The following is a 13,521-nucleotide window of genomic DNA, read 5'->3' on the forward strand; positions in this document are numbered from 1 at the left end:
ACAGGCATTCTGCAATTCCTCTGCAGGCTTAGAAATGAGGGTCATCATAAATTCAGGCTTTCGAGGCAAATAAAACTTGCCCACTTATTCCTTTGTAGGCTTAACGCTGGCAGATCTTGTGTTTCCATGGTAAGTCTTCGTGGTGAATATTATTATTTATTGTTTGTATTATCATTGTGCCTAGGAGCCCTAGTTATGTACTAGGTGCTGTAAAGACACAGAACTTAGACAGTCCCTGTCCCAAAGAACTCACAAGAGACAACAGACAGACCAGGCAGTACAAGAAAACAATGAGATGGTATTGGGCAGCATGATGAGCTGTGATCTCAGCACACCAACAGCCAAACCATTGTCAAGGTTTTTGTGGTCTTCACAGCAAAGGAGAATTTGAAGAAGGATACTCCCTGAAAATAATAAATGTCTCCCCTTAGTAGACTAGAAGGGCCACACAGTGGAATGCTGCTAAATTTCACTTAAATGCACCTTAAATCCACGTGGAAAATGGATTTGGATGTGTGTGTGGGGTTTTTTTTTTTATTTTTTATTAAAAGCACAGACCAATGAGAGTCTGACACTATGCCAGGGGCAGGGCTAGTCTGGGTGATAGCAAATGCACTGTGGGCTAGTAGTATGTTACTTCCAGTGATCAGATGCTTCTGTTCTTATCTACTGCACAAAAACCTGGGGACATTCAGACTGTTTCAAATTCTAAACTGATTGAGTGAAGAAGTATTTCCTTCTATGTGTAATTAGGCTAGGGAACTCATTGCTACAGGATATCATCGAAGCCAAGAGTTTAGCAAGATCCAAAGATGGATTAGATGTGTATATTGATAACAAGAGTATCCAGAGAGATAATCATTAAAAAAGAGAGTTTTGGATTAATCTAATCTTTTAATGAGTGGGCATTAAAATAAGATCTTCATGTGGAGCCAGATTATTCCACAGCTGGGTTTCCTGCACCTTTCTCTGAAGTAGCTGGTGCGACAGGATACTGGACGAGATGGATATTAGGGCTGATCCAGTCTGGCGATTCCTACGTTCCACATTTAGGGGAAGATCAGATGGCAGCCCAAATGCCATTCCAAACTGTGTGGCTCAGACTCTTGCCAGTCAGAATATGAACTTGATTTTAAGCAATATCACTTGTTTTGGTTAAACCTTTAATAACAATAAAAGGCCTAAAATCCCATTATTTCCCTTAATTCTCTCATCTGACTGATATAGGGTGGAAAAAGACACATTTGCTTAGTTTTCTAAGAATTCTTAATAATAAAATTGTCCATTTTTGCTCTGTGTGTTCCAGTTTCCATTGGCACTACTTAGTATATTGTGTTACAACAGAGCATTAATACTTGCTGACTGTGTGATTAGATGTGTGATTAGATGTGTTTCTCCCTGAATAGACCCATTTCACAGCTGTCTGTTCTTCTAGGTTTGTGTTTATCATGGGCACCTCAATTTCGCTGTCCCTGAGCTCCATGCTGAGGCAGGGATGTTCAAAATGGAAAGCACTGGGGAAAGCTTTCTGGAGGAGTTTCTTGCTGTTTCTAATGGGCATCATAATCATCAATCCCAATTATTGCCTTGGACCTTGTAAGTGGAGAGAATTCATTTCTTGTTTGCTTGTACTTTTTGGAATTTGTAGCTTTCCCATTTTTACCTGGCTGTTTATAGAATGAATATATTATCAGTCCCACCTCGTGGACCTACTGTGCAAGACCCACCACTCAGGGTCCTCGAACCCGGCTCCAGCCCAAGCCTGGCTGTCTGCACAGCAGTGAAATAGCCCTGTAATCTGAGCCCCGTGAGCCCAAGTCAGCTCGCATGGGCCAGCCACAAGTTTTTCTTTGCTGTGTAGCCATTCCCTGAGCCAGCACTTGCCATGTGTACATAGGCCCTTACCTGTGCCCATCTTGGACCCACTGCAGCTGCCCCTTCTCCTTCAGCCCTGAAACTGACTTCTGTTCCCTTCTGGTCCCACTCATGGAACTGCACCAAACCATCTCTTGCCCTCTGGACTCCTCCACGTTATCCGCCTCACCCATGGCCTTCCCCCGAACCTCCTGGATCCCTCAGCCAGCGTCATCCCACCATCCTCTGCATTGCCGTAGGGCAGTCCTCCCTCCACACGGGTGAGCAGCAGGAGGACCCCAGCAGCTTTTGGTAGCCTTGTCATGGGGGTGCATCCCTTTGACACCCTGGATTCTGCTCCCTGGCCTGGCCTGAGTGCAGCCCCTTAGGCTGCACAGATTGGGAGGCTTTGTGCATGAATGTTTCTACAGCTCTTTGAGATCCTCGCAGGGTACGATAGCAGGACATAGTAATACTAAATTGCCATGCCCAGTACCTACAGGGGTAGTGTGTCTGCCTCAGAAGAAATGCAATTCTTATATTTAATTTAAGAAGCCCATGCTTGCTTCTCTCTTACACTGTGTGTATCTTTCCTGTAGTGTCCTGGAGTAATCTGCGGATTCCAGGTGTACTTCAGAGACTGGGATTTACCTACCTTGTGGTTGCCGTTTTAGAACTCCTGTTTGCTAAAGCTGTGGCTGAGAACAATACCTTGGTGAGTGAGCCTTGGATTCAGCTGTGTCTTGGATGATGCCAGAGGGGCTGGCTGTAAACATCAGTAGGATACACAGCGCCATCACATTTGCCTCTTGCACGTGTAGTCTGTTGTCGGAGAGTAGCCTCCCCCAAGCCTGTCAGAGTAGCCCTGGCTCCTGCAATTCTGTCATCAGTTCCTTGTGTGGTTTTAGGGGCCATCCTGCGTAAGATTATCTGTTTAAGTGTCCACAGCAGTGCAAGGGAGTTGCTCAGGAACTGAGCAGAGAGAGTTGCATTTCAGCAACTCTGCATGTGTAGGCCCAGCATGGTTGCCTTGTAGAGGATTATAAAGATCCTTAGGAATTCACTCCTTGTTCTGCAATCAGTGGCTCTTGGATTCCAAGTGTGCTGAAAAACACGGGTGTGATTTTGAACTCTGATTCAGGGACCACCAGCTCCAAATGCCTGCCTCTCTTCTAGAATTCTCCCTTGTCAGTCTGAGCACCAGCCCTGGGGCCTGCAAGAAGGCGAGGCAGACAGACTGGACAGCAGTGCCACTAAAAGTGCAGGGCTTTGTTATACTCTGCTAAGATCTTAGCAAAAACACACTAAGCATGCAGGGAAGTGACCCTTTGCCATCACTTACAGTGCTTTTGTTTTAACCCTTCAGTTCCCAAACTAAGCCAAATTAGAGTTTTGTCCATGCTGAATCCATTGTTTCAAATTTCAGCCACTTTTAGATATAGCTAGGATTTTTTACAACAAGAAAAATGTGTTGTTCTCCTGTCTGTGACTTATGGTCTGCTGAAAGGATTTTGCTCAGACTTTCAAAACAGAAAATCACTTCTGAATGCAAGCCTGGTGAATGTCAGTTTCAGAACTTGTTGTGTGTATGTGTAAAGGGTGTTAAAATGGAAAGCTTTGCAAACTCTGCTGTTGTCCCTCCCAACCATCTGCAATGCCAGGGAGCTGTTAAAAAGTGAAGGGTTTCTTTCCTCCAAATGCTCAGTGATCATTTGCTAGTTAATATTCCTTTTTCTCCTACATCTCAAGCAGGAGACCCCCTATTCTGCCCTGTGGGATATCCTGCTCTGCTGGCCACAGTGGGTTTTCGTTCTGATGCTGGAAGCAACTTGGCTGTGTTTGACATTCCTATTAAATGTACCTGGCTGCCCAAAGTAAGTTTAATGCTTCGTTCCTTTTCCTTTGGTGCTCTCATGCAGGGTTGGGTTATTCTGCTATGTAGGGACCATGTCTCTAGCTCTGAGTCAGTAGGAACGAGGGTGTTTCCCAGTGAAACCACCTTCCCCTTTGCGCAGTGAAGTAAGGGGTTTTAGGTAGAGGACATCTTTATTATTCACCTAGGTAAGGAAGAGGTTTAAGATCCCCCCCCTAAAGTTCTTCTATGGTCCCCATCACTACAGTATCTGAGCACCTCCCATCTCTTGTGCATGTATCCTCCTTGCACCCGTGGGAGGTAGGGGAAGGAGGACCTCTCTTCCCAAAAGACATCTCAAAGAGCTGGTCAGGTGAGAGAATGACTGACGTGTTTGGAAGCACGTCCATGCCAACTGGCCTGAGGAGGTTGCTGCTGGAGATGATGATGATCGAGTTCCTTCTTTTCATACGTGCTGAGCTTTCGGGCCACTGTGGTCGATGCTCGGTGTCTGCTCCCAGGTTGCAGATACATCTTTTCTGCAGCTTGTGTGCTCAGGCAGGTGAGGCCCTACCCTCCTTGCAAAGAGATCATGTGCACTGGTTCCTAGTAGTGCCTCTCGGTGCTTCTAGCCACGCCAGCCTGGAACTCTCCTTGCTCCAAAGAGTGTCTGGCTTTGGAGATGCTGGATGTGGGGCCCTACTGTGCATGTTCCAAGCACCGTGTTCACCTCTGTGGCCCTTCTCGGTGAGCTGCTGAGTGAAGTCAGCGGTGGAAATGACCTCCCTCCCCCCCTCGCCAGTGCCTGCTTCCCCAGCCATCAACCTCAGGTGCTGACAGTGCCCAGAAGTGGCCTCTTCCTGCCACTCCCCAGTCCAACCTCGGTTTGACATTGGCTGTGGGTCTAATCGCATGAAGGCGCTGGGTTCTGGGATGGCGGGGGACCTCTTGTTAACAGCACCTGGCTGGCTGCCCACCACAGAAGCATCTCGTCCACTGGTTTCCAAGTTACCTGGCGCTCGCCTGCCTTGCACTTGCTGCTGCGGGAGGCTGTGAGCATTTCCTTATCTGTGGCACTGATGCTGCATTGGCTTGTGCTGTATTTAGCACGCTGTGTCCGTCCCTTAGCGCCAGGCCAGAGGAAGGCTTGGCAGCATAAAAACAGCACTGAGTGCCACTGTGCATTGTGCCTTCCTATGGGCCTTGGAGCTGGATTTGCCAGTGGGGGCAAGGGCAGGTAGCTGGGCAGCTGAGCTCTCCCTTTTGGAGTTAAGGGCAGGGTTGAGGGGTGCTCCGACACTGTGGCTTGTGGACAGCTGATCTGGTCTTCACCAGCCTGAGTCTGGAGCTTCTCTAGTTTGGCTGTGTGTAGACTGGCAGTTATGGAGAGCGCTGGGTTGTAACTAGTGTCCCCTTGGTGCTGCCTTTTCCTCTGTGACTTGTATCTGGGAAAGATGTAGTTCGGGGGGTGACCTGATTGCCTGGGGGGGTGAATTTGTGCTTCACCGATCCCTAAAGAGCCACAAAGTGTAGCCTGGTTGTTCATTCTCAAGTCTTTTAACGCTATAGCACTGCAAAGACCCATGGCCTTTTGCTTCCCTTCTAGGGGTTACCTTGGTCCCGGGGGCATTGGGGATTTTGGAAAATATCCCAATTGCACTGGAGGAGCAGCCGGTTATATTGATCACTTGCTCCTGGGAGAAAAGCATATTTACCAACACCCATCAGCCAATGTGAGTGGTTCTTCCGTGCACATAAACCATTGAATCGCTGCAGAGTTAGGTTCTGTGTTTATCATGTCAACAACCTGAATATAAAATTAGCTAAGTTTTCAAAGAAACAGATACTTCCTTCTTCAAATGCCAACACTCCCACTCCATCTGGGATGAGAAAGCTAAGAAAGGCTCTTCCTTGCTTAAAAGATCTCGCTGAAACTTAGTTGACAACTCTGGTGGTACCACCGTGGGAGGTGGAGAGGCTAAATTTGGGAGCTGGTGTGGAGCGCAGCTAGATGTAGCTATTCCAATGTGAAGTGTAAATCTGGCACTGACAATAATCAAGTGTCAGTGGGAGGGCTTAGGAATGGCACTGGGGTGAGAGAGAGAAGGAAGTTCAGGGCTGGATGCATACCTTTTAATACTAAATCTCTCTCCCTCTCTCTAAGGTGCTCTACCAAACATCAGTAGCTTATGATCCCGAAGGGATCTTGGGAACAATTAATTCAATCTTCATGGCATTTTTGGGACTTCAGGTACTGTAGTTCTTTTTGGTCCTACATTGTCAACAAACCTTCATCTCCCAGAAACAACTGAAGGCATGTTGTCAAAGGTGGGGTGGGAGGAAAAGAGCTTTTAGTGGTGGGGGGGCAGCATCTTCCCTTGAGTTAATGTTGCAGCCACATTTCTGTTATAAACTAGCCAAACCCTCTGAAAACCTCAAGTCCAAGTTGGCAGGGAAGGAGGGGGCAACTGTCAGAGACTTAAATCAGAATTGGATTCTGAGTGTAAAAATCAGGTGTTTTGCTCATTTCTTGAAACACTTGTTTGTAGCATCTGGGGAGGCCTGGGAACATCACACATGCGGTTTGTGGTGAGGTCTGGGCTCGGGCAGTTAAGTTTAAGTTCTTACTTTAGAGAACCTTGGCTATGATGTTTCCATCACTCTCCTCTCAGGCTGGCAAGCAGAGCTCCCCGTCTCTTAAATCCACTTGGCACCTTCCAGAACATGAGAGAATGCATTGCCACTCAAACCATTAACATGTGTTGAATGCTCTCACATAGCCTGTCACTGTCCTTACAACAGGAAATAACTAGGGTGTCTCAGATAGCAGTGAGGGACTCTATATCTGTGCATCTGGACTTAGCCAGGTGTTAACTTCAACCTCCATAGTTTGTCAGTTGGAATGACAAAAAGTGTCAGCAGGAGTTCTGCATTGTGCACAAGGTGGCATTAGTTGTGTGTCTGAGTCTGAAGAATTGGCTGCACAAATTGTAGATGGTTGGTTGTTGGAACTGAAAGCGATTGTGTGCTGTGAGGGGTGTAGGAGAGCTTTGGGGTATAATGGTATATAGGTGGCAAGGCATGTTCATTTTGGTTGGTGAAAAGGTTAATGTTGCCTTAATAGGAACTGCACTTGAGCAGTCTTTAAAGCTTTTTGTGTGAGGTTGCTAAACAAAGATCCCTTGTTTTCCACCTGAATGCATTCTCCTAGAAGAGTTTCTAATCTGTCTTCCACCTGTTTAGTACAAATAGAGCTGTTTAATCTCCATTCTATGGCAAGTGGCTGGTGGAAAATGTCTCAGACAGCAGGGATAATTTACTGGTTTTTATGCCTTTGTTTTTTATAGGCAGGAAAAATATTCTTCTTTTACAAAGACCAGCATAAGCAGATAATGATTAGGTTTTTTATATGGAGTGTCGTCATGGTAAGTAACTTCTTTTCTTGATGCAGTTTAAATTACTCATGAATTAATTAACAAGCAGTTCCTTTCATGCTGTGCGAACTTTCTGTTTCTAAGACATGCTGCAATGAATAAATAGTTCATATAAAATCCAAACCACTTCTCATTTCAGGGGGCTATTTCTGCTATCTTGACAAAATGCTCTAAAGATGAAGGGTTTATTCCTGTAAATAAGAATCTATGGTAAGTAGAGACATGTAACTTTTTACTACTCAATGTGTGTATCCATATATCTAGAGAGAATGTATTTATTTATAACATCTGTCCATATTGCGTGGCCTCTAAATATCCTTTTAAATTCCCACTGAAAATATGTAGGTCAATCTCTTATGTCACCACCCTGAGCTGCTTTGCCTTCATGCTTTTATTGCTGATATACTACCTTGTGGATGTCAAGAGATGGTGGTCAGGTGCTCCGTTTTTCTACCCAGGTCAGTAAACTCAAGCATATTTAGTTATCTGTGATGCAACAGGTCAGTGGTTCTCAACCAGGAGCATGTAGTGGTCTTTCAGGGGTGGGGAGGAGATGTACATCAACTCATCTAGAGCTGTGCCTAGTTTTACAACAGGCTACATAAAAATCACTAGCGAAGTCAGTACAAACTAAAATTTCATACAGACAATGACTTGTTTATACTGCTCTATATACTATACACTGAAATGTAAGTACAGTATTTAGGTTCCAGTTGATTTATAATTATATGGTAAAAATGAGAAAATAAGCAATTTTTCAGTAATAGTGTGCTGTGACCCTTTTGTATTATGTCTGATGTTGTAAGTACATAGTTTGAGGTGAAACTTGGGATACGCCTGACAAATCAGATTCCGGAAAGGTTGAGAACGGCAATAGGTGGTTCAGTCCTATCTTTACCAGTAAAATTAAGAAGCTGGTTCTGTTGTCATCTCAAGCAACATGAGCTATTGCTAAACGGTTTCTCTTCAAAAATATTTGTGCAATGAAAAACCTTTAAGTATCTTTTAAACTTTGATTTAATTAAAAAACCATGTTCTCTCAGAGTGCTATACAGACATTAGCTAATTCAATCTCTGTTGGGAGGCAGGTAATTATTAATCATCTTTAGCTGTGGAGTCAGAGGGGTAAAGTGACTTATTCAAGGCCACATGGCAAGTTAGTGACAGAAACAGCATTAATTCTTAGGATTTCCTGACTCCCTTTCCTGTAAGAGTTCTACTAGCCCCTGCTGCTAGAGCTTGCTCTTGCAATGCATTGGAGGATAGAAGGGTCTTTTCTGACGACATTGCCGGTTTATTTTAAGGAATGAACTCAATCCTGGTCTACATTGGGCATGAAGTATTTGAGAACTATTTCCCTTTTAAGTGGAAGATGAAAGACAATCAATCCCATGCAGAGCACTTGGCTCAGAACCTGCTTGCAACGTCGATCTGGGTCATCATATCGTATTTACTTTACCGAAAAAGGATATTCTGGAAAATCTAATCGGGTCAGTGAAGGTCTCTTCTGGGGGATAAGGTTTTTATGCTGGACTCCTCAGAGATCATGCCATTTCTGCTGGGATTCATTACTAAAAAGGGATCATGTGTTCAGTTTACATTTCCAGGGTGCATGAGGGACAGTATCTGACTAGCTAGCCATAACAAAGTAACTTGCCTGAACTGTGTCTTCTGCTTGTCTCTGTATATTATGTTTTGGTGCAGAGTGCCATTGATCTACCTACAATAAACAGATGAACTGGATAGTCCTTAACACCTGGACAATTTTAAGACCGTTCTGACAAGTTGAAGCGTCTTTTATAAAGGGAACAGATATAGATGCTCGGGGTCATGGTTTTATGTATGACTCAACAGGTTGCCGTCTAAATTTCAAGCCATTACAGACTGACCTTGTAGATGGCACCAGCGCAACGGCATAGTTTTATCCATAGTAACTAGATTTACTTCAACGGTTTGAACCTCCTTCCAAAGCAACAGTAGCAAGACAGTATTGAAGTCCCTGGGAACTGAATTCAGCCCTAGGAGGAAAACAGATCAACAAACCAGACTAATTTAGATTGAGCATGGATGGTTCCACCAAGTTTTTATGGTCGTTAGGGTGAGATTCACTCCTGGCCCTGCCACATCCTACTCCCTCTTATAGTTTATTTTCTTTTTAAAAGCGTGCTTTCCAAATGACCTTATGTGCAATTCTGCCACTGAGACTCTAGAATATCCGTGGAAGCTATACAAACATATTACTTCCCAAAAGAAGAATTTTCAAATGATTTATTTATAAAATGTTTCAGATCTACTAAAATAAGAGAGAAAATTAGTTTAAGTATGAACTTTAGTTTACATGTAATCCAGAACACACAACAAGGACTGAGTCCCATAACATCATGAACATGATTATTTTAGAACAGTCCTATTGCAACAGCAATGTTGCGTTTAGAGTATATAATACAGCCTTCTTTGCTTTCTCAGCAAGACATCCTGCTGCACAGTTCACTCCAGTCAGGCCAGCATCTGAAGTAGCAGTATCTTCTCATTAATGCAGAATCTGTGTAACACCACCATCAGATTCTCACCGCAGCGTGAGACCTGGCGTTCCATAGCCAAGCGGAAATCCTCTTTCACCCCTTTAGTTATTCCCCGGGTTACTGTGTGATGCCTGAAATCATCAAGGAAACAAAAGATGAAAACACCAAAGGAGAATTAGTCTGAGCAGTTGGCTAGGCTTTTAATGCCCACAACACCTTTTCAAATAAAGTATAATGTCTACCTTCCATATCTGAATTCAGCTGGGGAGAGTTAATGTGTTTGTTTTCTATACTTCAAGTGTTCACTTGCTTACTTGAATTTTAAGTTTTGGGTTATTTAAATGCCTTTAGTCTAATGGTTAAATCATCAAGCGTCACTGGTTTTAGCTAGCAGGCATGTTCTCTCACTGTTCCATGCCCCCCTTCTCCTAGCAGGTTGAAATCTCCTCTGCTTGTCCTGCACGCGGAAGGAAATCCTGCCTCTGTTACTATCTCTACCCACAATACTTCCCCATTCTAATCACTGTGTCTGGGGGCAAAGCCGCAAAAGTTTGAGTTCCTCCCCAGCCGCAGGGGCCAACTGGACCTGCCATGGGCTCATCAAGAAAAGCAGCAGGAAGCTTGGTAGGCTCTTGTCTGTTTCACTGATGCTAGTGGGGAAGCTGTGGATTGGTGCAGAAGCACACCTACAAGCCTGGGAGAAATGATCAGACACTTACACTACTCTAAGAGGCAGTGAGTGCCTTATGTCTAATGTCAGACTGAGTTCAGCACCAGGTCAGATCATTAGTTTCCTGTGCCAGCAGCTCTCTGTAGAGTTGTCTGTCAGCTTCCAGGCAGGGGTCAAAGGTTTCTTTTGATCACTTGGAAAAAGCACAATGGTTCTGGGATAGCTGCAACCAAAATGGTTCTAGCCAAGGCAAGTCATGTCATATCAGACCTTAGAATGGCAGCTACTGTGTTATCTGTCCTCCTCCCAACTTTTATTCACACAACTTGAGCCCCAACATCCTGAACTACTGCAGTCAGAGCACTGCTCTATAACACTTGCACACTGAGATTCCAAGCTTTATTCTTACTGGGCTTTTAGCTTTGCAGTGGTCCAGGACTGAACACGCACACCCTGACCTCGTATCACTGATGTTCAGTCTCTGCTCAGGGAGGAGGAGGAGGGAGTTGCTGTTTAGCAAATGCCTCAACACAAATGGGCTCTAGAGAAAAGTCCTGGAGGGAATCCCTGAATTGCTAGACTACTGGAAGCAAATCCAATTAAAGCGAGCCCTACACACCTAGGGCTGGGGGAGGGTCAGCCAAAAGGAACAATCTAGAAATTGAACTCCCCATGAAACATTGTCCTAAACCAAAAGCAGCTATTTAAATTTTTTCTCTTACTCTGAATATTTGTATCAACAAATCCCTCTTAAAGCACAGAGAAAACCTCCCCTGCAATTAAAGAAATTAAAAATCAAGCCTATTTTATACATTAAACCTACTGGAGCCATTTGTTACTTATAACACAACTTAAAGGGAACTATTATCTAGAAGCCTCTTGAGACAGTGGGAAATGATTTTAAGACAGAAATCGTGTTATGATTCCTGGACATTAATGGGAGCCAGGCACCTAAAATGCTAAAAAACAGTGCTGAAAATATAACTCTGTACATTCAGTTTATGGGACAAGCCTGCTTTCCATTCTCACTGCCTCCATTTCTCCCAAGCATTGATAACAGCTGTGGGCTACACTCAGTTCTCATCTATGGTCAAATCTACACTACAGACCTATATTGGTATAACTACAGTGCTCAGGGCTGTGAAAAATCCACACCTGAGTGAGATAGATATACGAACCTGACACCCCCTGTAGACAGCCCTATGTCAATGGGAGAGCTTCTGTCGACATAGCTACTGCCTCTCAGGGAGATGGATTAACTATGCCCATAGGAGCGGTTCTCCCCTTGGCATAGTAACATCTTCATTAAAACACTGCAGCAGCACAGCTGCACCGCTGTATGTGAAGACAAGTCTTTAGGCTATGACTACACTTAAAACACTACAGCTGCAGTGGTTCAATGTGGGCACACTACAGTGATGAGACAGGTTCTCCTGTTGCTGTAGTTAATCCATCTCTCTGAGGTGGTAACTAGTTTGACAGAAGAATTCTTCCATTGACCTAGTGCTGTCTACACCAGGCATTAAGTTGGCTTCACTACATCTCTTAGGGGTGTGAAAAATCCAAATCCCTGAGAGATGTAGCTATGCCAGTGTAAGTTTTCAGTGTAGATCCACCAGGAGGAACATTAAATAGTCAATACAAAACTTTTAATACTAAATATTACTAGCAGCATTTGGCTTAACAGCAAGGCATAAATTAAATTAGTATCAATGGCTGAGAAAATTCTGAACTGCAACAAATTTGGTTAAGGAAAAATTATTACAAGTAGATCCAAAGGGGTAGTAACAAAGTCTTGAAAAGAGGTTTGTGCTTTTGCCTCTGAAGCATTTTAGTAAGGTGACTGGACTTTGTATCTCATCTGACCAGAATTTCTATATTTTTCTTTAAACTCTACTATGATTATTAAGTTGAACATACACACATTTGGCAACTTATGGAAAAAAATAAAGGTTACGATAGTACGACATGGTTTGCCAAAGAATGTAGGTACAAATGAAAAAAAAAGCATAAATAAAAGTACTGAATAACAAAGAGCTGAAAACTATGGGCAGTAAAACATGGTGACAAAACAGCACACTGTGAGCAGGGCTTTCCCGCTTGGTACCTGTCAGCAGTCTGTATGCTGGGCTGGAGTACAGGTATGAACTCCTGCTGCAGTAACCCCAGGGGAGGGCTAGAAGTCCTTTAAAAAACAGCAAACAGCAGCATTCAAACAACCACACTGGCTCCCCCGTGGTGTAAAACAACTCTCCAGAAAGAGATACAGAAGAGAACTGGAAGATCACAGTGTGACCAATCGTCCAGCTAAAGGAATGGGAGGTGAAAAGGTCGTAGCCTTCTTTACCCATCCCTCTAGCACACCCACCACACCATTCCAGGCCGGTCATGCCATAAGTGGGTGGAAATACAATCCAACATACGGCAGTCCTTTCGGGGTGTTTTCCTCAGCACCCATAACCCAGGGATTTTAGTGAAGAGCAGCAGGAGACTATTTTGGAAAGTTAAATGGGCAAAGAGGATGCTGAAGCAAGAGTGACAAGATGATGATCTAGATTTCCACCTTGTTTTTAAGCAGTACAATGGGGAGTGTCAGACAATCTACCTTTATGCAATGGAGAACTGAGCAAGAATAATTATTACTTACCTGTAATTTCTCTTCTCTGCAGATATACAGCTCAGCAAATTACTACTAGTAGGTATTTGCTTGTACACATGACCATGACGGGAGCTCCCTTAGCTCAATGTTCTATGTGGTAGGACCTCCAAGAGACAACTTTGTGCCATCCCTACCTCCCAGGAGCTTAGGCTGTGCCAGTAATCTATTCCTTTTGGGCAGGAGGCAAAATGACTCAATAATAGATGTCAGTTTGCTTTAAATGTATAGATCAGTAATGCAAAGTAAGAGAATGCTGAGCCACCAGGGAGCTGTAATCTGCTGAGGCATATATCTTCAGAGACCAATAGTTACAGGTCCACCACAGATTCCCAACAAAGCAGATTCCCATTCTTAGAGACTACAAAAAGCTGCAAAGATGACTCAGAAGAAAAAACAGTGCAACCGAAATGGCAATAAGCTGTGTGCTGAACATACCTTTAATAGCAAGAATGACACAAACCTAACCCTTGTATATGGAGAGATAAGACACCATCTCAAACAGAACAGTATGAAAAGAAGAGATTCACAGA

General features: G+C 44.0%; 2 protein-coding genes across 9 annotated transcripts in view; one reads left to right on the forward strand and one right to left on the reverse strand.

Moving 5' to 3' along the window:
• Window positions 1-10,065, forward strand: part of HGSNAT (heparan-alpha-glucosaminide N-acetyltransferase) — a 24,955-nt gene extending 14,890 nt beyond the window's left edge. The window contains exons 9-18 of one of the 2 annotated variants that reach the window (XM_067556947.1): window positions 99-129; window positions 1,436-1,596; window positions 2,454-2,569; window positions 3,604-3,728; window positions 5,313-5,439; window positions 5,871-5,957; window positions 7,054-7,131; window positions 7,280-7,350; window positions 7,486-7,598; window positions 8,445-10,065. In XM_067556947.1, coding sequence (XP_067413048.1) covers window positions 99-129; window positions 1,436-1,596; window positions 2,454-2,569; window positions 3,604-3,728; window positions 5,313-5,439; window positions 5,871-5,957; window positions 7,054-7,131; window positions 7,280-7,350; window positions 7,486-7,598; window positions 8,445-8,626 — 1,091 coding nt within the window. In that variant the 3' untranslated portion in view covers window positions 8,627-10,065. The remainder of the gene's footprint in view (window positions 1-98; window positions 130-1,435; window positions 1,597-2,453; window positions 2,570-3,603; window positions 3,729-5,312; window positions 5,440-5,870; window positions 5,958-7,053; window positions 7,132-7,279; window positions 7,351-7,485; window positions 7,599-8,444) is intronic. The other variant, XM_067556948.1, reaches the window with a different exon arrangement.
• INTS10 (integrator complex subunit 10) overlaps window positions 9,394-13,521 on the reverse strand; it is a 47,497-nt gene continuing 43,369 nt past the window's right edge. For 5 of the 7 annotated variants that reach the window (XM_067556944.1, XM_067556941.1, XM_067556940.1 and 2 more), the window contains 2 exons: window positions 12,440-12,517; window positions 9,394-9,793 (listed from right to left, as the gene is read on the reverse strand). In XM_067556944.1, the coding sequence (XP_067413045.1) occupies window positions 9,637-9,793; window positions 12,440-12,517 (235 nt within the window). In that variant the 3' untranslated portion in view covers window positions 9,394-9,636. The remainder of the gene's footprint in view (window positions 9,794-12,439; window positions 12,518-13,521) is intronic. The other 2 variants (XM_067556943.1, XM_067556942.1) reach the window with 1 other exon arrangement.

Source organism: Emydura macquarii, unplaced genomic scaffold, assembly GCF_026122565.2.
Source record: "Emydura macquarii macquarii isolate MOO-44397 ecotype Brisbane River unplaced genomic scaffold, CSIRO-AGI_Emac_v2 contig_1790, whole genome shotgun sequence".
NCBI lineage: Eukaryota > Metazoa > Chordata > Testudines > Chelidae > Emydura > Emydura macquarii.